This window comes from Gymnoscopelus braueri (assembly GCF_963280865.1).
Source record: "Gymnoscopelus braueri genome assembly, chromosome: 18".
NCBI classification, from domain to species: domain Eukaryota; kingdom Metazoa; phylum Chordata; class Actinopteri; order Myctophiformes; family Myctophidae; genus Gymnoscopelus; species Gymnoscopelus braueri.
The window spans coordinates 30,717,196-30,742,379 of record NC_137618.1 but is presented as its reverse complement, the minus strand read 5'-3'; the positions used below and the strand labels follow the sequence as shown (position 1 = coordinate 30,742,379).

Genomic DNA, 25,184 nt, shown 5'->3' with positions numbered 1-25,184 from the left:
CAATGTTTTGCCAAACAGTGTTCAATTGAAAATAAATAAAAGGCCAAACATGCTCTAAGGTTATATTACAAATTCCCTGCAGAAAGACAGAAAACACATTTAAGGAATTGGTGGATGCAACATTAAAACAACTCTTTCAGAAACGAGGTTAAAAAATAAATAAAACGTCGATCATTTTCACAAAATGTACTAATTTCAAAGGCATTCTATTAGGACCCGATTGGCACTAAGACTTGACAAAAGACAACACCATTCCTCAGTTTATGTAGAATGCAATTTAAACCCCTCGACACCTTTATCAGGGAATATGAGTTTGAAGCTGCCATGGCAGACGAGAGCTAAAATAAACAACGTATAGCTGCCACTAACTTTATTGAGTAGTGATACTGCATATTTTCACCTCTAGTGGTAGAGATGGGCAGCTCTCTTGTCTTTCACATGAATCATACAAAATCCTGGGGTTCCCCTTAAAACCTCAGACATTCTGTTGCCAGTCTGCAGACCACGTCGTTTGGCTGCAAAATTAAGGCACTACAATCAAACGGCATTGTTAAACATCCCGTTGTTCTTGAGATTAGTGGCATGTCTTGGTATGTGTGAGGGTTTTGTATTTGTGAGTGAGCAGTGAGTGGGTGGGCTTGTGCACAAGTACAATCCTTTTGGGATGTGTCTGGCTGAGTTAGAGTGTACCTGTCACTCTGCTTTCATGTTTCTCCAATATGATTGACAGTTTTGGAAGAGGCGGACTGCTCCTGCTGGCCTGAAATGGGTCCTTTCAAATGGGTCTCTCCTTCTGGAACCCACAGGCTACGTTGACCCCGGTCACCTCAACTGGCCATGTTAAAGTCGCCAACCAAGCTCATGACCTTCCCAACCAGCAGCTACCCGTTAGCCTACTATAATGCAATGTTTTGCCACAATGTCTAAAGCTTGCATAGTAAAATCCTCAGTGATAATTTAACTCATGAGAGTGAAAGAATTGACCCTTATGGGTCTATACTGTGTTGACCGCATCCTAAAGACTTGTTTTAGGTGTCACAGGCCGAAATACACACTTGTGTCCTAGAAGAGTTTATTTTGTATTTTTGTACAGTGAGCTGATTTGGCTCATCGCTTTGTTCACTTGTGTCGGGATGAACTGTCTGTTAAATGTTTTTCTTTTGTTTTTCTCTTTTGCCAAATCATTCTTGGCAGTGAGTAACAGGTGGGGATTCATGGCATTAAACGTATACATTTAGCTCTTTACTCTACCACCACATCACATTCAACTCAAGTCAAAAGACCTGGTTTGTATTTGAAATAAGACGGTTGTGAATTTATTCCAACAATAGTACCTTTCAGTGGGTGTGGGCGGGGTGTGACCTCACCAAGGCTTTGGTTGCAGAGTGTGAAGTTTGACAGTGGAAATGATAAAAGGCTTGTTCTAAAAGCCAGAGGCATCATCTTAATGCCATTGTGAATGTGTTGAGTAGTTATCCTGCTATTTGTAAGTTGCTAATGTGTAGGTTTTGGGGCCTTGTATAAGTTCTCTGAATTTGTGATGTAATAATAAGGACATGGTGTATTGGGGATTTGCAAACTGTGGTGAGACTGTAGGCTTTTGTTTTTCACCTGAAGTTTCGTAGGAGCCCTTTAGTCAGGATTGACAAAATGGAGCTATAATTCGGATTTCTGTAAGTCTGAGGCCTAAACTACAAAATAGACATTTCAAGTAAAATTTCCCCAGAAGCTTCAGAGGCAGTCTTTCTATTATTATAGCTTTTACATGGTAATATTGCCCACAAGTGAAGGGGTTTAATTGATTATTCTGTACAAAATGATCACATTTCTGTTGCTATCCTGACAATTTCTCCCAAATACTTCCTGACGGCAAACACGCCTCATTCTCCAATGTACTACCAATTTATCCTGAGTTGTTTTCAGCTAACATACCTGACTTATGTGGTCAATAAATGTTATTGCTTTTCATCGAATTAGGCTACAATATGCTTAACCACTTAAGCCCTATTTTATATCCACGCTCACAACGTGTCCCATTGTCTGTTGTGAGCTAGCTTGTAGATCTGCTATTTTAGCTTTTTATTTTTCGATGTAGATATTTTTCAATAATGTAATGACATGAAATACATGAAATACATGAAATACCAGGTACTTAACATAAGAACAATGGGGAAATAACAGGGGTGCGATGATGTGTTGTTGTTGTTGTGGAACATTCACTGTTCTATAAGAACATTATGCCAGAAGAGAGACGAGCGCTTTGGTCAGCCATTAAACCAATTGTGGATGTGGGTATTTGTTTGTATGTGTGTGTTGGTACGAGTAGTTGCATGTGCGTGCGTCTCTTTCTGCCTGTATATTTAATTGGGCAGGTCGTTGCCAGTGTGTTTAAAATTCCACGGGAATGACACACCAGTGTAAACTGGGGTAATTCAGGGACAGACTCTGGCTCATGTTCCTCCAGGGTGCTAATTTTGGTCCTACGATAGAGCAGAGGAGAAGAGACGGGTGCTTGTGAGTGTATTTTCATTTAAGATGTTATTTTGGATTAGTGACTTTTAGTTTCGGTACAGCCAGCACACAGTAAAATCCTGAGTGTGAGTTTAACTCTTTAGTTTAACTAACTCAAATGAGTTCGTCAAGTGGTCTTCACTGTGGTCCTCTGTGGCAAATTGTTCCTCTCATCCTCAGTTGTACTTTGAATAAGAAATAATTGGGGAAATGGGGGGGAAAAAGGTTTGTGTTCAAGATGGTCAGACTTCTGTCTTTGTTTGTGTTCTCAGCACTCGAGAGGCAAATTATTTTGTTGTGCTCTGATGGAGGCCTCGCACAGCATGGTTTTGTAAAGACCATCGATTCAAACACTGCTTCATTGACTGAAATATTTTGTCGTCTTTTAGGAGATTTTGTACTTTGTGTCAATAGAGGCAATCGGTTCATGGTTTTTTTATTGTGCGAGGAGCGAAACACCCCCTTTTTCCACTTTACCTCAATGGTCCGCAGAGCCTCTGAACGGGCCGACCGTTGGGATTTCCCACAATGCTTTTAGCCACAGGGAGACGTCCTCACAGCATGAGCAAGGGAGGAATGTGCCCAGAGTGTGGGAGCGACCGTAGGGATCGAGGGAGGGAGTCACGGACCAAAGAACCCGGTCAGGGAAGGGAAGGGAGGAGAGTGAGGGGTGTGTGTGTTGAGAAGAGCTGTGTTTCTGTTACAACAGTAGTCACTTGAACAACAGATCTACTGCTCACTGCATGATACATGGCAAAATCCTCAGTGTTCACTGTTCATTTAACTCCGCGAGTGTACAAATGTAACCAAATGGACATTTACGGGTCCATTCGGTCACATTTGTACACTCAGAGTTACGAAGGGATAAATAAACACTGAGGATTTTACTGAGTAGCAGCCGGCTGTGGAAAAAATTATAATTCTCTAAGCATAATCTGCCCCATCTCTTTGTGTGTGTCTATGCACATGCGTGCCCACAACAAACCGCAGTTATTGCATCTGTTAGGCAGAGAGATTGTTGTATGTTTGTTTTTTTAGGGGGGTTCTAAAAAAAAAGCCTCTTTGTGCCGTAGAGGCGAGAGTATTGAATGCGTGTTAGCGAGATGCACCCACTTAGACGGGGACAGAGGGCAGGCAGAGGGAGATGGTCTGGAGAATGGAAGGGTGCAGCGTGTGTGAGACAGAGATCAGAGCAAGCCGGACTGCTGAGTGCCAGTCCTGCTGCCAGGGCTGGCCGCCACGCGTGGCACCGTGCCCAGGCTACGCCAGCAGATGTGTCACTAGTGAGTCAGCTATGTGTACGTTTGTGCCCGTGTGTGTTTTGTGTGTGCACGGCACACACACACACAAATGTCCATGACAGAGACACCCACCCACCCAGACACACACAGTGAGAAGAGAGTGACTTGTGTAATGGGTTTCCTCTCTCTCTCTCTCTCTTCCCTTCTCTCCCATGGGTATGTCGGTATCACACTCCTGTCCCTTTCTCCCGCTTTCATTGCCACCTCCATCATCATGACGGACACAGAGAGGGGCTCTGTCACCGCGACATGATGTGACAAAACGTGACATTACACACATGTCACCTCCCCGGGGATGGAAGCTATCGTCTGCCAAACAGAGGAGCTGAAGAATCGGGGGAGGTGGGGGGTGGGTGAGGACTGGAAATGCTGGACCGGGAGCAGAGTGGAGAGGAAGCTGGGAGTGAGCGACGTGAGGGGGTGGTGGGAGAGGGAGAGTGAGAGAGAGGAGGGATAAAGACCAGTGCTCGAAAGACCTGTTAAACTCAGCTGGGCTGGGCCGCAAGAGAAAAAGTGTGAGTGTGTGTGAGATAGGGATGTTGCTGTTGTACACTGGGAGTAATAGGAGTTTGTAGAATGCGGAACAGTTTAAAAGTTCACTGTAAATATTTGACATGGCTCGCTTTCAGGAGGAACAAGAGAGCCTAGTCATACTAGCCGAGTTTGTGTGTGTGTGTGTGTTGGTTCTTGCTACGGTAGATGTATATGTCAAAACGCCTCATCTGTGGCGTCACTGCTCTATCTTTAGCACTACTTGGCATTCCAGGCGTTCTGTGTGTGTGAGTGAGTGTGCGTGTCATGAGAGCTCTCTGCAGGGTGTGGCATATTTGGCCACCACTCTCAGGAAGTCAACTTCAACAGGTGAGTATGCAGGTGTGCCATACCCCGTCAGCCAATCCCCAGCCAATACTGTGTGCACTCAGTTTCAGACCGAGAGTCATTGATATGGGGATCAGGTTAATCACAATTGGCAGTGCAGTTAATTGACCCCTAAGGGGTTTGCGGAGCAACACCCTGCCTCATGAAAATGATTTTAGGCTTTGTGCCCCTCTCTCCCACTGTTATAACTGGCTCTAGCTGCATTGGGAAGTTGCAAACAGACGTCGTAGCCTACTTTTTTCAAATCGGGTAACACCTTGGTCTATTCAGAATCAATGACGAGCCATCAGCACACTGTGCGTGTGAACAACCCCAGTCAAATTCGTCCGTTCTTTTGAACAGAGACGGACTGTGTGTGTGTGTGTGTGTGTGTGTGTGTGTGTGTGTGTGTGTGAGAGAGAGAGAGAGAGAACGAGAGAAAGAGAGACGGTGTACAGTTTCGTTTGTCAGTGACTAAATGCACATCTATTGTTTCCTTCACCAGTACTTATCTTGCAAAGCTTCCAAATTGCTTTTGTGATATCTGTGGTCTCTATTTGTGGTTAAAACCAACATATTTTCACAGAGAAGATGTCACAGAGTTAACAAGCTAATGAAATGAGCTAACCTGTCTTTAAGGTGCACTGACTTAAGGTAGACCAGCAATTCTAGACCTAACTAATTCGACACCATGTCATAACCCCTGTCTCATCAGTCTCAATGAGGTGCAGTCAAATAATATCAAATATCCCCAGTATGTAAAAAGACAGTGTTATATACATTGTTGGTTAATAAGGGATAAATGTTTAATCGGTTACTTCAACATTATTATGTAAGTATAAAGACAATAAAGTTAGATATACATTGTTGGTTAATAATGAATAAATACGAAGGTATTGAAAATATTGGAAAGGGTCAAGTTTGGGGACCCCTGCTCTACTGCACCTTAAAGCCTGATGTATACCTAGTTGAGTTTGTAGATCGGCTATTCTCACACAATGAAGTATAGATTAAACATGAGGCTAGAAAATAGTAGTCCGACTGATAACATCAGTCCATGATGCTGCTGTAAAATTGCTGTCCAGAAGTATTTGACCAACTCATGAAATGATGAGGCTGTATTTTTGTGTATTTATCATTCAGTTCTTATCAATCCTAGGCTACCATACATCACATTTTTACCTTTGTAATACTAGGCTACCATATATACAATTTTTACCTTTGTACTGCACACATATTTACTTTTTATGTTTTAATTTGATGTGTCAGAGAGAACTGCGCCCAGTCAAATTCCTTCCATTCCTTGTATGTGAAAAGATACTTGGCAATAAACAGTTTCTGACTCTTGATTGTGTTCTGATAGCATTAGTTTTATTAAAACATTTTAAGCATTACAGTTAAACAAGAAGTCAGTCCACAGTACGTTTCACTAGTGCATATATATATATATATATATATATGGTATATATATATATATATATATATATATATATATATATAATATGGTCTATGATGATAAATGCACTTTTGTCAGGTTACAGTAAATGATATATATACTTCAGTGTGTCATTTTTTAAAAACAAAACAGATACTTTTAGGACATGTGTCTATGACCACCCAGCGCAGTTGGGTCCTAATGTGGAGCGGTTGGACGGAGACTTTATATGCGTAATTAGATTTGAATTAGTACATGCAACTTGTGCGTTTGTGTAAGGAGATAGAAAGGCCCTTCTGTTTGTGAGAGCTCCCATGTTGCATAGACCATGCGGTGCCTCGCAGACGGCTGTGTGTCTGGGCATTGTCTTTCAGAAAAACACAGAGCGGAGATGGAAAATAGTGTTTTCGATATTGCGCTAAACAAATAGTGGGTTAAAAAGAATTTCTCGAGATGGAGGCCGAGCAGACGGAGAGTGAGCGGGGGAGCGAGTGAGAGAGAGAGGGAGAGCTATACTCTGTTGTGGCTGAGCTGCAAAATGGGATTTGCATAAATAAGGCTGAAACATCAGCAGGCCCTTTACAGCCAACAGCAGGGCTAAGAGCAGGGAGGAGAGTGTGTGTGTGTGTGTGTGTGTGTGTGTGTGTGCACTGGCATCTGTTTTTTTTTCTTTTTGTCAAGCCGAGGTTTGTCTTGCAGTGTTGTGTCGTATTGGGAGGTGGAAGTTTCAAGCTAGCAAAGTATCTTGGCAGCAAGGTCAGGGTTTCTCTCCTGATGATCCCACACCTCTAAAAGGCTCCTAAGACACTCCACTGGCTTAAAGTCTCCATCTCCCCCATAAGAGTCTCTTTAGAAGGCTTTCGTGTGACGTAGAACCCAGGGAAGGTTCTGTTCTCTGCAGGCTGCCATGACTGTTACATAAGCATGAGGCGAAGTGCTCCCTCCCAGTACCACCCGTGTCGGAAAACCCAAATCTAATTGAATTGAACTATTTTCCGCCCTCGTTTCATGTGGAGACCCATATTTATATCACAGGCAAAATACTCATTTTTAGCGGCTCATTATGCGGCCTTCCCATTAACTTGGGCGAGCTGCAGCTCCTAGTGTTTGGTATGATAGACAGCTCTGGTTCTTTTAATGGAGGTGGAGAGAGAGGGAGAACTCTCTGTGATTAGCTCTCTCTGTGTGTGTGTGTGTGTGTGTGTGTGTGTGTGTTTTGTGACAGCCATGTCAGCAAGCTCCCTAATTAGTGTCTTGTTAGTGGGTGATTGGAGGGAGTGGGTGATTGACAGGTCCCACTGTTTGTATGTGTGCTCACATGCACAAAATACATGAGTTTGTATATGCTGGGGTGGTATAGATTTGGCTGACACCCCTTGAGGGCATAAAGGCTAGTTAACTTGGACCTAAATGGACTATGTAGCTGATAAGAGCTGCTTTAACTAGTAGCCAAGTATATTTCACGTGGGATTGTGTAGGCATAATCATTTCTGTTTGGTTGTGTACTTATTCGTATCCTCTTAATTTTTTTATGGTCTTCATCTGTGTATGGTCTTCATCTGTGTATCCTCTTCATCGTTGTCTGATGGTCTTTGCCAGTATTCTTCCATCTTGAGTAGAAAAGCGTAATGGCAAAAATCTCATTTTTGGGGAGTTTTAAAGCTTCCTCACTAAGAAGTTTATTCAGTTGTTTTACTGGTATCATTTTGACTTAAGTGGATCCTCATCAGGACTTGTTATCCAGCCCAGCACCTCACCCTGACGTATTTTTTTCTACCTTCCACATCTCTTCCCCTTTCCCCCTTTGTTCTCCTTCCTTTCTTCTGCAGTTGAATCTGAATGATTAGCCAAAAGGCAACACTCTGAAAGAAAACATGGCTGTCCACCTGTCCCCAAAAATCTATTCACGCTCATGTTCAGTGTTTTCCATTTATTTCTTTGACGCATGCATGTAACTGAACAGTATTAAAATGGTAAAGTAATGCCCTGTTTATACTTCATAACATAGTTGTATGACAATGTCGTGCAGAAGTACCTAAACTGGCCAGTGCACAAGCTCAAAACGCATTGAAGTGTGACTTAGGAGCTTGTGCATCTGCTGTTTTTGAAACCTTTTGAAAAATCTAGATTCCTTTTTTTCACCTGTGATGACATGCCCAAAACAAGGGACACCTGGTTGATTGTGGTTAAGTCTGTCTGTGGGTTTTATAAATATTTAACCAATGACAAGTTTTCGCAGCGACAACATGGGGTATGTGCTACCGGGGCGCCCCCTTAAATGGCAAATTGGACCCCAAAGCATTTCAGACTGCGTGCTCATACATGCTCTGTACCTTTTCGTAGTTATTATTTTGGACGTTTTTAACTTTATTTCAGATAGGAGAGTGTAGAGAGACAGGAAACAAAGGGCAGATAGAGGAGAGAAATGAAAGACAATGCAGAAGTCTCATTCAAACTCAGGTCCTCGCTCTCTCAAGGAGCATATGGTCTTTGCTCTAACTAGATGAGCAACCAGGCAACACCCATGCTCTGTACAGTTTGAGTGCCAATTTTGGTGTAGAAATTCAAAGTAATTTCAGTGCTGTTTCAGCGTCCACGTTTCTCTTTTCCAAAACAACTTTAATAATAAAAATAATGAAGCCTGATCGATATCACTCGGATGGTTCCATATTGACCGTGTGACCCATAACCCGGCTAGGTATGAACGAAGTTATCCTGTGTAGACCACTGTTTCCCAAACATTTCAGTTGGAGACCCAAAACATAAATTTGGAGTCTCCCCGGGACCCAAGCTTACAAAAATAGTCAAAATACACTATGAATTAACCACTTGAGTCCTATTTAATCACGTAACTAGCCAATCTACAAGCTCACAAGTCACACTGCAATGCGTTTTGAGCTTGTGCACTGGCCATTTTAGGTACTAGCTTGTAGATCTGCTATTTTCACTTTCTTATGTTGTCTTTTGGGAAATTTGTGAAATTCTTTTGAAAAACATTAGAATTCTTTGGGAAACACTCCTAGACCAGTGAGAGATGAGCTCCACTACTGCCATTGCTATCATAGTTAGAGTTTGTGTGTATTCGTCTGGTTCCCAGCAGCCCATGCAACCCCCCCTCCCAGGGGAACTCTGGAGCCAGTTACAATGTTGGAGCGTTTTGGAGGCGCTCCTAAATATTTTCAGGATGACAATATAAATCTGACTGACTTGCGCTGCTCTCTCAGACAGGATTCTCATGCAATTACCAGGGGAGCATGCTGTGTGTACACACACACACACACACACACACACACACACACAGAGAGCTTGGTTCAAGATTGCAATACTTCCTCTTAATGCTATGCTATTGCTATGCTTCCTGGTACGTTTCTTCATGTAGTTTTGATACTAAAAATAATTACCCACCTGCACTGCGAAATCCAGAGTATTTATTTAACTCTTGAGGCATTAAATTAACACTTACAGTTAAGTTTTTACACCCTCAAAGAGTTACAATAAATTAACACTCTGTATTTGCGAACGCAGCGGAAGGCGCAAGTGAAGCTTACTATGAAACCGTGCTCGGGTTGTGTGTCTGTGTGCAGTATTGTGTGCACTGCCTGTGTGCAGCCGCGCCCCCATGTGACTCACGCTCTCATTGGCTGCTGACAGATCTCGAAATCCGCCTGCCCCTGGGTGACTAATTACACTCCTGAGAGAAATATAGCAGCTACAGTCAAAAATAACACATCTAAAAGCATCTAGACGAGTTCATCTATTGGGATATCTACATGTCATTTGTGCATATTTCAGGCCGGATGGCAAGTTGAAAACACCTTAGTTTGAGGACAGTTTTACATTTCTTCTTGGAGCCTTCTTGTGGCGGCCCTGTTCTCACTAATTTAACTGTACCACCCACTTCTCTACAATTGCTCATTCCTTTCTATTCTTCTTATTGTTAAAGAGCTGCGTTCGCTTCCCGCGTCTTACTTGTTTACATTGAGGGACACCACGACCAGACTCTACTGTTTGGACACATGGCTTGTGAGCTTTGTTGATATTAACGGATGGTTTTTCTCTGTCTCTTCTCTCCTCTCAACAGTGTGCCCAAGGGCTTTGAGCCCCTTGGGGAAGCTTCACCAATAACGCACAGATCAAACAAAAAAGACTCCTTTCCTATTGCTCTTACTTTTTCACTTACCAATACCTACACATTCTCTCTCTCTCGCACACACTCACACACACACACTTGCACACACACCCACACACACAGACAAGGACATAGAGAGAATGTTGGAGGTCCAAGAGGAGAGGCCAGCGGCGGCAGGAACAGCAGCGACACACTTCAACAAGAAGGAGCGAGGGAAGAAGGAACGAGACGAGGCCAAGGACGGACGGGCCAACCTTGGGAATATCGGGAACCCCGTTACTGGCGCGGGCTCCAGGAACGTACGAGCCAAAGCGCCGCTCGCGCACACGGGCAGCCCACACCAGCTCATCACTCCACCCTGCTCTGTGGTACTGGGAGCTCCATCAATGCACTCCACCAGACTGAAGAACTCCCCATCCACCAACACACAGAGGTGAGTTTTGTTTTACGTTATTCCACCACGGTCAGATTACAACCTCACGTTGTGATTGGCCGAGAGGCATTCTAATTGGTGGTCGACCGATATGGGTTTTTCAATAGCCAATGTCGATTTGTACAGAACTGGGCAGCTGATGGCTGACACTGTACAGTATATATAATGCAGATAATTTACTTCAGAGGAGAGCTTTATCAGTCCTATCTTCATCCTCTGCATCAGCTGACAGCAGGTGCTGCTGTCTTTGCCCACTTGAGAATAGTTCTGCTAGTTGGCTATTATTAACCCATTAAGGCCTGAGGTTCGGATTCTACAAAATGTCTTCTTTTGTTTTCTGAAAAACCTATGTTGCTATATCAGTGGTTCTCAAACCTTTAAAGGACCCCCAAAATTATATGTATTTGGCCGCCGACCCCCCCCCCCCTCCATCTGAAAATATTTTGTTCCCAGGGACCCCCCAGAAACAAAGATTTGAATAAAAAACGTTTGCTTTAAAAATATGTATATTCAAAGATTTGCACAAGTTTTCACGATTTTTCAAAAATAGCAGATGGACAAGCTCATAGCACGGCACCGAGTGCTGCGATATGAGCTTGTATATCTGCTATTTTTGAATAGCCAAAGTATAAAATAATGGTTTAAGTTACACAGATGCGTTCCCGGTTTTAATGGGTTAATGTTATTCTACTGCTGGCTAACTGATGTTACTTGCATGATCATGCATCACGTGATTGCCAATGATGAAGAAAATGTTCACGTAATGTGCTTAACAACAGCAGACCACAGGCTGCTAGCTGTCCCACAGCCATCCCAAATGACAAATCTGATAAATGTTTTATGACCCCGGCTCGTCGGGAGTTGGTATGTGGGCTGGGGGACGCCCATAAAATAGTCTTTTGAGCCCTGTAAGCTAGTTTAGCTGCTAGCTTGCTAGCTCGCTTGCTAGCGAGTTGCAATTCCCAACTAATGTTATTGGCATTTTGTCACTAACAGAAGACGTAATCTAATTATACCGACAGTAAACATTGTATGATATTAAGAGTGGCCAATTAAATATATTGAGGTTTGAAAGCTAGGAATTTAAGTCTTACCGTTTCCTGCCAACATGTACATATTCTGCGTAGCAGACTCGCGTTTTCACATCAAAGTAGGCGTTCCCTCTAACTCTTCCCTCTGCTTTCCCTCTATACACTGCTGTGTGCCGTGACTTAGCTTGTACTCGATTGACTACTTCCAAGCTATTGTCCCATACGCGGGGCGGATAGCTTCCTCTCGATTGGCTACTTCCTTGCGGAAGGCAGTGTGTCCTACAATCCGACATGGGTGTGTTTCTTGGAGAGGGAACGGTCTGCGATGTGATTAATTGTCGGCTATTTTCAAATAGCGTGCTCATTTGGCCTAGTCGCTTCTTTTGGGCTTGTTTTCATAAACCTGGTTGCTTATTTCTCTCACAACACTGACCCCCACCTGAAAACAAAAGGCACGTGCACGCACCTCAGACCTTTCTTGAAAGTCATAATGAGAGATGGCCATGCCTCTGCAAAAGAATTGTGTTTTGTGCTGTCATCAAATGCTATGCATTTTCAGAGCAATGTCTATGTATTGGCAAGTTTTTGTCAATTTAAGGGAATCCAATTAAAGAAAATGTAAGTACTAGCTGTATTATTATATATTCAGGTATGTCCATAACAAATAAGTGGTCATGTAGGTGTTACCATGTTGTAGGTGGGGGCTTATTGCTATGGTGGCTGTTAACATCAGACCCTGAACATAAATCCACCAAATCCACTAGGTTGAATGAGAAAATGAAGCCCCACCAATAAATCCGCACAGAAGGATTATCAACATTGTATCGAGGTGCCATATTTAGTTTTTAGAAACATTTCTGATAAAAGAAAATATTCCATGTTTGCATGGAATATTCAGAAAACGACAGGAAAGAGGAGCCTTCTGAGAGCTTCCTGAGCAAAGTTAGTTGACTTCAAAATGTCAAAAACGGCCAAGCCGACCGCTCTGTGACGCGTATGTTACATTATACTATATAATAATACCAGGCCACAATAACAAATGGAAACCCTTATTACCAAGGCATGACTCACTGTGTGTGTGTGTGTGTGTGTGTGTGTGTGTGTTTTCTCTCCAGTTCTGAGTAGGTGAGCAGTACTGACTGTACTTAAATGTAGGCAACAGGCATACATGTGCAATAGGGCTGCATACTGATAAAAACATGTACGTTTGATTAAGTAGTATAACATAATATCGTTATTTCGTTATTGATAATGGTATCATAATATTTATAATACTCATCATAAAAAGTTGTTTTTATTGTTGAATAACTTCATGATATGGAGGCTAGTGAGAAATGACCATGTTCAAGCAAAGTGGCATGTGCAGAAACGCCCAATGTGGTACTCAAAACATTTTCCCAATGTTTCCAGGAAAACGTCCCTCTGTTCCACAGCACCAACTTAGGTCTGCCCATTCAAAGTTCAAGTTCACAATTAATTTTGAAGTATCGTTATTGTAGAATGGCAAAATTGACACAAGGGGGAGCACTAACATTCCACAGCAGCCACACTGACAAGGCTACCTGCAGATGTGTCTGCAGAATTATTTTGTTTATCGGCCTCATGAGTGCAGGCATCGACGGTTAATGCATATTATCTCAAAATGCTAGATTCTGGTCTGAATAATCAGCCGACCGATTAGTCAGTGAACCACTAATTCCAGAACTGCCAACATGTACGCACTTTGCGTAGCAGGCCCACATTTTCCATCAAAGTACGTGGGTCCGATGTGTCCCTCTTAAGTAACGCAAAATTACAAGCTGATGACGTGGCGTTCACTGTGTTTATATCTCTCTCTATCACTCGCTATCTCTCGCTCTGTACGGTGCTGTGTCCTACGTGCAGCAGCTGTTTGCCATCCATAGACGCCTTCCCATTAGCGGGACGGATAGCGGCTTGTACTCGATTCATTGGCTACTGCCGAGCTACCGTCCCATAGCTAGATGGATAGCTTCCACTCTATTGGCTACTTTCTCGCAGAGGAATCCAGCATGGATGTGTGTTTACTTCAATGGTGGTAGTAGAACGGTGCGAGCGATTGCATGTGCAGAAACGCACACAAGTGTGGTACTCAAAATATTTTTCCAATGTTGGCAGGTCTGTAATTCTGATGACTGCTGATCACTTTGAACGCATCCACCTTGTTTCCAATACCTGTACTCTTGCACTGTTGTGCTGATATTATTTGGCACACCACCAGTGCCAATATCTCACGGTATAGCACTCTTGTATTATTAATTTACAATTGTAATTTGAATTGTCAATTTTAACGGAGAGCAGCTTACAGGTTATGGTGGGTCGGGGTCTTGTGTCTTGCTCAAGGACAGCTTGACAGGATCTGTTGATAGACATGGATATTATATTGGTTGTTTCCAGGAATGCAAACTGTCACTTCCTCGTTACGGGATGGTTTCTGTCAAGTCAGGCTAATGGAGCTCAACAGTGACTGCGTTTACATGGACCCTATTCTACTTATATTCAGAATGACAGCTCAATCAGAATAAAAATGCCTCATGTAAACACGTACATTGGAAGAGAATATTCCGGTCTGATCGGGAAGGAATTTCTGTCTGAGAGGGGTGGTGTAAACCTTTTGATATTCAGATCACCGGGGAAATATCCAGGGCCGGCGCGTCCATACAGTCGACCTAGGCGGCCGCCTAAAGCGGCAGTTTGGAGAGGCGGCAAAAAAAGTTGGGGAAAAATAATAATAATGATAATAAATCGGTAAAATCAGAATTAAATAACCCTAACCCTAAAACTGAAATAAAAGAAAGAAAGAAGCCAAAAACGTATCATAATCCGCCCAAAACCCGAAAAACTTTGCACGCGCGCAGGGGTCCGCCGCACGCACGGCGCATCAGAGAAATCTCGCCTAGAGCGCTGATCAGCCTAGAACCGGCCCTGGAAATATCAGCATGTAAACACTTATTCCGATCGTTGGAAGTGAATTTCCCATTAAAGGATGACTTCACCCATTTTCAATCTATCTTCATATAATTGGTCCTCACTAATGCTCATGAAAAATTGTATGTTTCATAGGAGGGCTGTGGACACAGTTCAGAAACCCACCTACCATCATCATTAGGCAGGTTTTAGTTTTTCAAACAAGATTAAATTTCTTTTATTTTTATTAACGCAGAATAATGGCTTCCATTACAGCATGCGAACCCTTTCCAGGAATAGAAAGCCTGCAGTTTCCATTAGCTTGGATTCGCCATCGATGATGTCACTGACAGACGGGTTTCTGAACTGTCCACAGCCCTCCTCTGAGACACAGACGGGGTAGACAAAAATGTTATCATAATATAATGAGCATTAGTGAGGACCTGGATTTGAACATTGCACGTGTGAATCTGCGTGCTAGTGCTATGAAGATGATCTCCAAAGCGCCCTTCTGCTCATGAAACGCTTTGTGTGTAGACACAGGCTGTAAAGTCCTTTATAAGTTCGCAGCGTGTGTGTGTTGTGGCGTTCCCTGTGTGGCAGTGGCCGTGGTCGGCACTCGCAGCAGTAACTCCACACATGCGCAGTTTGATCCCGTAGCTTGCAGCACTGTAACCATGACGACAGATGATCCCATCGGCCAAACTCGGAATCTCCGGTGTTTAGACAAAAACGCTAATAAACGGCTTACATTTTGGGAAAGTGAAAAACAGGCATTGTGTTGTGCATATGCTGATGGCCAATGCCTGTGTGCAAGTTCAGATCAATTGCTTAAGCCACTGAGGAGAACTGTGCAGAACAGACAGGTTTTCTTATTATATAGTAGGATATACATTTAAGAAAATCCTTATAAATCGGTTAAACCTGGAATCAAGCCAACCAGCTACATTATGAATCGGCTACATTATGAATCATGACCATAAAACATTTGATTCGGGTCAAGTAAATAATTGGAAAACGTGAAAGAAGGTGAATGTACAAGACTGTGTACATACTGTAGTGTGAAGGAGTGAATGACCTACTTGTCCCATAAACCACTGCGCATACCATTCCAATGCCTCCAACCTAATGATAGTTAAGGTTGCATCTTCTTAACTTTAACCTTTGTCATTATTATAGTGTTCAAATAGTTAATAGTGTTGTAACATCGTGTGATAGATTCAGAGACTCTTGCCAACCAACACCCAGGTGCTAATCACAATCTGAGATTTTTATTGTTTAGCTGTAATCATCAGCTCTTATGTGTTTTTTTCTTTTCACTGAGCCATTCCTAATGAATTATATCTCTCTAAAGAATGTTGGAAAGGATTTGTAATGTAATGTTAACTAGTGCAAATTTTGTCATAGCTTTTGAATAAATTCAGTTTTGTTTTAGTTATATTTTTTGGTGTAGTTTTATTCAACTGATTTTGATTTGATTTATTTAGCACAAAACAATACAAAAACAGTACACAAAATATTAAAGAAAAGTGCCAGGAGGAGGCAAGAAGCCCAAAGCATTCATACGAGGCCTCTACGTATGTGTAAAAACATGAATTGAACATTATTTGTAAATTATAGAATTATAATTTACAAATAACATGATGAGAAATGAAAATCTACAAAATTTAAATACCTGATTATCCATGACTATATTGACATATCAGATTTTACAAATCCATAGAGCAACCAAGCAAACGGGGAATAGAACAAAAGAAACCAAGCAAAAGTTATCAGGGAATGTGTAATAATGGATGTTACATTGTGTGACCTGGTTAATCAGAACATCCTTCAATTTGTTCTTATATAAATTAAGCGAAGAAAGTTGTATACCAGTAGAGTACTTGTCCCAAAGTGTAGTACCTCTGTATTTAAGGGAAAATTTACCATGACTAGTACGGTAAAAGTGGTGGTGTAGAATTAAATCTACAGTTGATTTAGTTGACTAAAATATATTTTGGCAGGCCTTGATGGCGTTGTAATGCCTGTTTTATACTTAGCTGTGTGCCGATCTACAAGCTCACAATGAGTTGCTTGTAGATCAGCTATTTTCGGAGTGTGACACCCACGCACAGCCAAGCATAAAATGTATTTGTCTTAGTTCTACTGGATCTCGTGTCCACTAGTCCTCCGTAACATTTTCGTCTAGTTTTTATTTGTTGACGAAATTGTCAATATATTTAGTTTTTCATCATAGCTTAGTTTTTATTTAGCTTTCGTCAGTGAAAAGGGTAGTCGACGAAAGATTTGTCATAGTTTTAGTGGACGGAATTTACACTGGACTGAATAACGTTTATATACAGCCCCATTTGAATACTTGCAATGACAAATTACACCAAAGCACAACAGAACTGACGTGCAGCGATGAGAATGCGGTAGAGTGGTGGGCATTTTACATTTGTTGTGTAAATGAGACAATGTAGGTGCTACATAGGCACTAATCGGTAGCATTAAGTGACTAATGTTGCCTTTTGTCTAAATGTTCGTTGTGTTATGATATTGAGGATGGGGATGTTTTTAGCTTCATTCATAGCTAACGTGTGTTTCAGAGACTATAGCTAGTAGCTCCTTAATTTAGGAGCTACCGATTACTGACTCTGAAACCCATGATGAAGCAAAAAATTGCTGCAGCCAACACACAGTATCATAACATAACGAACATTTAGATAAACGTCCACATTTGTTACTTGCTACGTTAACGTTAAGTAGATCTAACTTACTGTAATGTTGTTTAATTTTACCTGGAGTTCATCGTACAGGGCTGGATGGTAACTGATGCGTTGGTAACCTACTCGACACATTGTTGAGGGGACGGATCACAAACCTTTAGTATTGAATCCATAGTATTTCTACAAATCTGATATAACTGTTTGTGGAGGATAATGTTGTAGTGGTGTGTCGGCCTTGGAAGCCTGGTTTCTATTTAGAATGTAAACCGTGCCAGAGCCTGCCTACTCCGCCAGACTGTTTCCGTATCCGCTGTCTCTCTCTTGACCGGATATGCAACTTGGCAAAAGCGAATTGCCCCCACGGAGGACAATTTCACAATATATATATATATTTTTTTTACGGCAATAAACGATTCAATTATGTTGTGATTCTTTGTGCCTATCTAAACGGCCATGTGCTTAGCTGGTTGGAACCTACTCTGTTACCTTTGGGCATGTGGATGCTACCTGCAGCAAGGGTTGTAGTTAAGTGTTCTGTTTGTGTACGTGCGTATGCATGTGTGTGGCCGGCCAGTAGTGAAATGTAATACAGACAGTGAGCTGTATAGTGGGCATGGAGCCATGTCACTCTGGCCTCAGCCACGCTGCTTACTGTGCAAGTGTTGGGTCAGGTGGGGCACAGAGCTAAGATCAGCTACTGCAATTAACGCTTCCAGTTGGAAGGTGCTGCTGTGTGTTCCCGGGCTGTCCTGGGGTCAGGGAGTACACTGGTGTTTGGATGTTCTCCCTGCTGACTCATGGTTCTGGAGTCTCTGGAAATGAATGCCTGGACTGCCAAATCCTAGTCTTGCCTTCTTTTCCTTGTGCGTGTGTGTTGTGCACGCGTGTGTGTTTGTGTGTGTGTGTGTGTGCACGCACCCACGGACGCACGTGTGTGTGTGTGTGCGTGTGCGTGTGTCGGCGCACATCCACATACTGTATGCTCGTGTCACATGTGTTAGGCTGTGGTTGTGCTCTGTGGACATGTTGGCATGCACCTCATTCTAGTTGTGCATACACAAGGAAGTGTGTGTCAAAGAAAGAGAGAGAGATTAGGGTGTGGTTTGGGGAGTTCTGTGGATGTGTCCTGTTTGCCTCAACTGAACTGCTTTTATAGCCAGTAAACAGCAGTCCACTGTCAGTGGCCCCACGTCTGCTGCTGTCGGTCTGCTGCTTTTTAGTAATCTGTGCAGGAGGAGGTTTTCCTCGAAAACTCGACATAGTCCCAAGTGTCCATGTCCTCTTGTACACAGACATCCAGACAAACTGATGGATGTCAAGGCGGGAGTGGAGCATTGTTTCTGGGGGGATGGAGAGAGAGAATGCGACAGCCGACAGTGAGAGAAGAACATGAGTCATTCTTCTCTGGTTTTCATTTTCTCCCCACCCCCCCCCCCCCCCCACCGTTTTGTTTTTTTACAGAATAGTGTAGAAGAAGGCTGCGTGAGGTAGAGAAATGCTGGTAATGAAGGGGGGGGGGGGGGGGGTGGATTCATGGGCTTGCCTATGGTTAGCCAGCTGCCTGACTCACTCCCCCCTACCTCGGTGGTGGGGCACTCACTACCCCCAAACCCCAGGCTGTGGCCTCTTTACCTGAAATGCTCCATCAAAACTCTGCTTTTTGTTTGTCACAACAAATATGGCTCTCTTTACACCTGGCATTAATATGCATCTCAGGTGATCAGACAGCGTTTGGATGGATGGCATCTGACGCCATAGAAATGTAAATTAGAGCTCTGCGCGGGCCCAAAACTCCAGCCCGGCCCTGGCCCTGTGATGTTCGAGCCCAGCCCGGCCCCGACCCAACAAGGGTCTGCAATTTATTTGCCAGAGCCCTTCCCGAGACCCGACATCAAATCAATTTAATCTCTCTGTGACGTGCGCTTTCTTTGATGCACCAGTGTGCACACATTCTCTGATGCGCGCTCACACACGCGCTGTCTGATACATGCAAAACACACATGTCGCATACGCTCCGAGAGGTTAACTTGTTGTAGTTTTATTAAACATAAGAACTACAAGTGCCACCGTTAAAGGTAGGGTAAGTGATATTTTTTGGTTAAAACAAAAAGTATATTGTTAAAAGGTTAAAGCACTATATTCTGATAGTAATCATTGCTATAGAGTGTTTGTTCAGTAACAGGAGTCTCCCCATCTCTCCAGCTCTTTGATAAACAGAAAATACATTTTTCGGTAGGTGTCAAAATCTCAGCCAATCAGGAGAAAGTACACATTTTTAAGCTTAATTTTTATAGCGTTCCAGTTCCAATTTTGCCTGCTCATTTCTTAGTGTCATCACTTCCAATTTCACTTGTTTAATCTATATCCTGATTGAGTTCTCTATCTTGATTGGATAAAATTGGAAATGAAACTGAAACTAAAATGCATTTTCTGTTTTATAAAGAGCTGGAGAGACAAGGAGACTCCTTTTACTGAACAAACACTCTATAGCAATGAGTACTATCAGAATATAGAGCTATTTAACACTTATTTTAACCAAAGAAAATCACTTACCCTACCTTTAACTATGTAGGCAGAGCTTACTTATCGTCTCTGTCGGGTGGAAACCTCCATGTGTCAAACTTTTCAGAAACAACATTTTTCGGGAAAACGGCAAAAGTAGCAGATCTGCTATTTTTGATTATTTTTGTGTGACGCTGTAGTAGGACATTAATTGACAAAAAAACACGCAAAGTTACAATATGGAGATAAGAGGTTTCTGCCCGACAACGTTATACTATAATGATATGAGCATCATTCACTGTTAATTTTGCGTGGTGAGCGCTGTGCGTCACATCCACATTCTCACTCCCAACTTCATGCTTCAGAGACGTTCAGAGACCAGAGACTAGAACTCTGTAGTTCTCAAACTAAAGTCAAGGACCCCCAAATTGATATGTATTTGGCCACAGACCCCCATCTAAAAATGTTTTGTGCCAGGGACCCCCAGAAGAGAATATTTAGGTAAAGTTTCCAAACATTTTTGATACGTTTAAAAAATAGATGCACGAGCTCGTAGATCTGCTATTTTTGAATAGCCATCGTATAAATGGATAAAGTGGTTAAAATTATTGTGATGCTATATTAGCTGCTTTTGCTGAGGACCCCTGGAACCCCCACTTTGAGAACCAATGACCTAACTAATGTAACATGGACCCATTGAACTCCCCTTTCATTGTCAATGAACACTTTTAGTGTAAATGCACCCTGAGACAGGACGCATTGTGACAATGATCATAAGTGCAAATGCAGCTACATGTTATGCTAACCTGGTGAGTCCCACGTGCAAAGTAGACAGCCAGGTCAGTCTTAAGGTTTATTTATATGCCCTTTTTATTGGTAATAGAATGCACACGATACCTACTATGCCTCTATTTATATCTACTGATGGCTTATGCATACCTGACCAGCCTACAGTTGGTGCAGAGGTCCAGCTTGGATGATAAGTGATCTTTTATACCGTCTTTTTATATTGTTTTCCTGTTTTAATTAGTGTTACTCTTACTACACAAATCTGTACTTGTTCTACACTTACCTGTATGTTTGTTTCATCCCTACTGTGGTGCTGCTATGACAACTGAATTTCTCTCACGATCAATAAAGGTCTGTCTTATCGATCCGTCAGTTGGCGGTAATGCTTGTTGCAGTGCGACTGACAACATGCAAACTGTAGGCTAAATATAAAACTCCAATAGGCTAAATAGATACCATATAAAAATGAATAATGTTAAGTCTTCACGGGCGGGTTATGTTTCAAGTGACCTGGGGCCGGTTGCACCAACTCACTCTTTAAGTTCAAACTTAGCCTAGTTATAGCATAAATTGTCTTCGATGTCAGGACTTTCGCGTTACTTATGGATTAATGTTCTCAGTCGCCACTACTGATTTCAGGCCGTTGGATTTCATAGAGGCACGTCTTTCTCTTGCCGTGTATCTTTAACACTGCTGCTCTGCACCATGTGGCTGTAAAGCCAAGCCCTACACTAATAATAGATATTTTATTTTAAGATGAAAGAGTATTTGAATTGGTCAAACTAGTAGAAGACATGTTCAGAGGCATCTTCCATAAAAGCCTAATGGTTTCATATATTTTATAAAAGCAAAGGTTAAAGCCTCAATCTGTAATTTCTGGTCACTGGTTGCCTGTATGTAGAACAGCAGTAATAACATGGGTTTTGAACGTACTAATGCCTAAACATCCTCATTTTACATATTGCGCTAATTGTTTAGTTCACAGACTCGGAGTGCTAGTGTGTGTGTGTGTGTGTGTGTGTGTGTGTGTGTGTGTGTGTGTGTGGGGGGGGGGGGGGCTCCTTTCATGCTATTTCACAAATTGCGGATTGGGACTGGGCCTCATTAGATTCAATAGAGATTCATATTAATGCCAGATGTAAACGTTGAAATCAGATCAATCTAGATACAGTCTGGATACTACACACATGTTAATGCCAGTTATAAATGTTTAAATTACATCTAGATATACTCTGGATACAAGAAATTGTAATGCCAGCTGTAAGGGGGGCTATATATGCAGTGGGTAGTCACAAACGGAGCATTTTTATGCTTTTCTTTGAGTCCAAGGCACTTTTTAGATGAAGTCTACAGTTGGTATAACGGTGTATATTTATAAATAAGACTATAAATGTATGTGGTCTTTTAATAAGGCATTATTTATTTTGTCATTCTATAAATGGAAAGTATATATATAACTGTGCTTGTTTTGTTCTCTTTCCTCCTCCCTGGCAGCCCTAAGCCCAAGACGGAGGTCATGGTACGCTCTCCTCCAGTCATGTCTCCTTCCACCGCTGCCCAGATGGACTCTAAATTGCCCAATCAGGGGAAGCCAGGGAGTGCCGGCAGCCAATCGCAGCCCTCGCCCTGTGACCCCAAGACTCTGGGCGCCAAAGGGGCTCAGGGTGTGTCAGGTGGCATGGGGCTGAAGAATGGCCAGGGTCTGACCTCTGGCCCAGGCTCCAAGGTCAAAGTCAAGAGGGAAAGGAGCACTTCTGTAGAATCGTATGAACAGCCAGAGACTGGCACACCCACGAGTGACGAGAAAGGTGAGTGTCCCATCTGGCACATATTTGTACTCATCATTACCACCTATGCTTAGGCCTGTCACAGTCGTTACATAATCGTCTAAGCCCAATTGTATGAGATAATCGCAAATTATGTTTTCATAATCGTCATAATCGTTTCCATGTTGGAAATTGTCACACATTTTCAAATATAAAAAAAGCAGAAGTAGCTGATCTACAAGCTTACCACGCCTCGTAAGCTTGTAGATCACCTATTTCTGCAATTCTTTACATGCATAAAATTATTAAATATGTCAATTTCTTTGCATATTTCAGTTATTTGTCATATCTGCCCTGTGCAATTTTTTATTACTAAGCCTAAATAATGTTCCAATGTTCAATGCCAAACACACAATTAAATCGTTAATCCCAATTCTTTGAGTGACAATTAATTGTCAACTTAAATTTGTAATCGTGACAGCCCTACCTATGCTTACCGTGTTTTGGCTTTTGAGGGCCAGCAAGTATGTGCAATCTCCTCTCAGTAAAAACTGAGAACTATGCAATGTGTGGCCCGCACACATGGGAATCAAATCATTCTGCTTTGGTGAACTTGCAAACTAAGCAACTGAATGTTGTTCAATATTTATTTAGACAGAATGAGGGGGAAGGACACGTGGGAAGCTGTGCAGGATGCATTTCAGTGCCAAAGTAGAAGAAAGAAAGATAGATTACCCATTTAAGTGATTGATGTGTCGGAATGAATACAATTCTCAACTTTGGGGCGTTGGCAAGCATGTTATTTTTGCACTAGATTTGTCTGATATGCACAGACAATATTTTTTAGTTTTTCCTGAAAAATGCAGAATAAGACACAATTCACTCTCGGAAGACAAAACTTCATCGTCTTTTGGAAACACTGGCACAATTGAAACCAATCAATGTTTGTGTGTATTGCTGTGTGTGTACAGACAATAGCAGGGTGAAGAGGATGTGTGTGGCGGAGAGGAGGCAGCCCTACAGTGGTGCTGACTGGTGCTCTGGAGGAGAGAGTGATGAGGATGACAAAGGATTCTTCAGTAAGTTCAGTTCAGGAAGTGTGTGTGTGTGTGTGTGTGTGTGTGTGTGTGTGTGTGCAGTACTGTACTTAAGTGCAAAAAGTACTTTTTGCACTATTTCCATTTGTCTGTGCTTTCCATTTGTCTGTACTTTTACTTCTACTCCACTACATCTCAGAGGCAAATATACTTTTTACTCCACTAAAGGCTTTGTATACATTTTGATAATTGTGAAATGGGACATTCTGCACAATGAGTACTTTTATTTTTGGTACTTTAAGTATATTTTGATGCCGATACTTTTGTACATTTTGAATACGGGACTTCTACTTATAACAAAGTATATCTTCATTGCAGTATTGATACTTTTACTTAAGTAAAACATGCAAGTACTTTTTCAACCACTGTGTATATGTATGCGAGCGTGTGTGTGTGTGTGTGTGTTTGCATGCACATGCACAAGTAGATGTAAACAAACATAGACGTGTGATAGTTGATGACAGCCTCAGAACTACACTACCAATAAGTCTCTGTTGGGTCCTCCTAACACCATGGCTTCCTTTCCGTCTCCCTGTAGACTGCACCTCCAGTGATGTGAAGCCCCAGGACTCCATCTCTCATCCTACCTCCAACGCTGGCCACAGTCGCTCTTCCACACCTTCCCACAATGCACTGGGAGGCCAGGGCTCGGCGACGGAACCTTCTGCCGGCCAGAAAGAAAGAAACGCAAAACTTGTCTATGTCTTCACAACAGAGATGGCCAACAAGTAAGGATGCTCAGCCACGGCAAATTTGTGCCTTAAGGAGTTTGGGTTGGAATATCATTTGTTCGTTAGCCTGTGATTAGCACTTTTTACAGTACTGTTCGCACACTGTTGTGTGTGAGAAGTGCCCTCGCTAGCCTGAATTTGAGGGTTCCATCACTGCGACATGGTCATACTCCTCCGTGGTCATGGAATATGGTAGACACTTGAGCTTAATTTTAGCGCTGGGTGATATGACTTCAAATCAATTTCCCCGATTTTCTCAAACTTATGCCTCGATTACAATTATTATTTTGATTGCAGATAATCATTCATACAGTCATTGACCCATCAAAGCGATCTTATTTTTCTTTTAACTTGTAACTGGCACTTTTATAGTGTCATAAAGGAAAACCAAACTGACAAACAAATACAGAAAACAAAAAACCAAGACAAACAATTTGCCTCGATTACGATTAGTGAACAATTTTGTCAAAAATAAGTGAAAATAGCCGATCTACAAGCCTACTACAAGCTACATCGGCTATTTCCGCTATTCTTGTATGCTGCCATTGTACAAGGATGTGGTTAATCACATAATCGGAAGTCGGTTATTGGTTCTAAATATCGGTTTTGATATATTTTTGCCAGTGACATGCCCGGCCCTACTTAATTTAAACTCTACGCGATGGTGTCACTTGCCAAAAAGAACCAGTTTTCAAGCTAGCAACACGTCGCATCTTGTACTACAGAGTATAAATGAGCCTTCATGGCTTATTGTGGTGTGTGCGTTCTCTCTGGAGGAAAGCTCATTTTGTAAGTACTTCGATTATTTAGAGTTTTATTTAGACAGGATAATTAAACAGCCATCTCAAAGCATACACATATTTACACACAAATGCCGCACACACAATTGGCCTCTAAGTACCTCTGAATCCCTGTCGTCAATGGCAGTTGTATTCAATACTGGTTTGTTGCTGTTGATTGTGTGTGTG

The 25,184-nt window shown here is 42.2% G+C and overlaps 1 protein-coding gene across 2 annotated transcripts in view; it reads left to right on the top strand.

Annotated features, from left to right (window-relative positions):
* The window catches only part of bcl9 (BCL9 transcription coactivator), a 35,769-nt gene that overhangs the window by 4,079 nt on the left and 6,506 nt on the right, over positions 1-25,184 (top strand). For both annotated transcript variants that reach the window (XM_080412365.1, XM_080412364.1), the window contains exons 3-6: positions 10,187-10,667; positions 22,117-22,430; positions 23,360-23,467; positions 24,024-24,213. In XM_080412365.1, coding sequence (XP_080268491.1) covers positions 10,375-10,667; positions 22,117-22,430; positions 23,360-23,467; positions 24,024-24,213 — 905 coding nt within the window. In that variant the 5' untranslated portion in view covers positions 10,187-10,374. The remainder of the gene's footprint in view (positions 1-10,186; positions 10,668-22,116; positions 22,431-23,359; positions 23,468-24,023; positions 24,214-25,184) is intronic.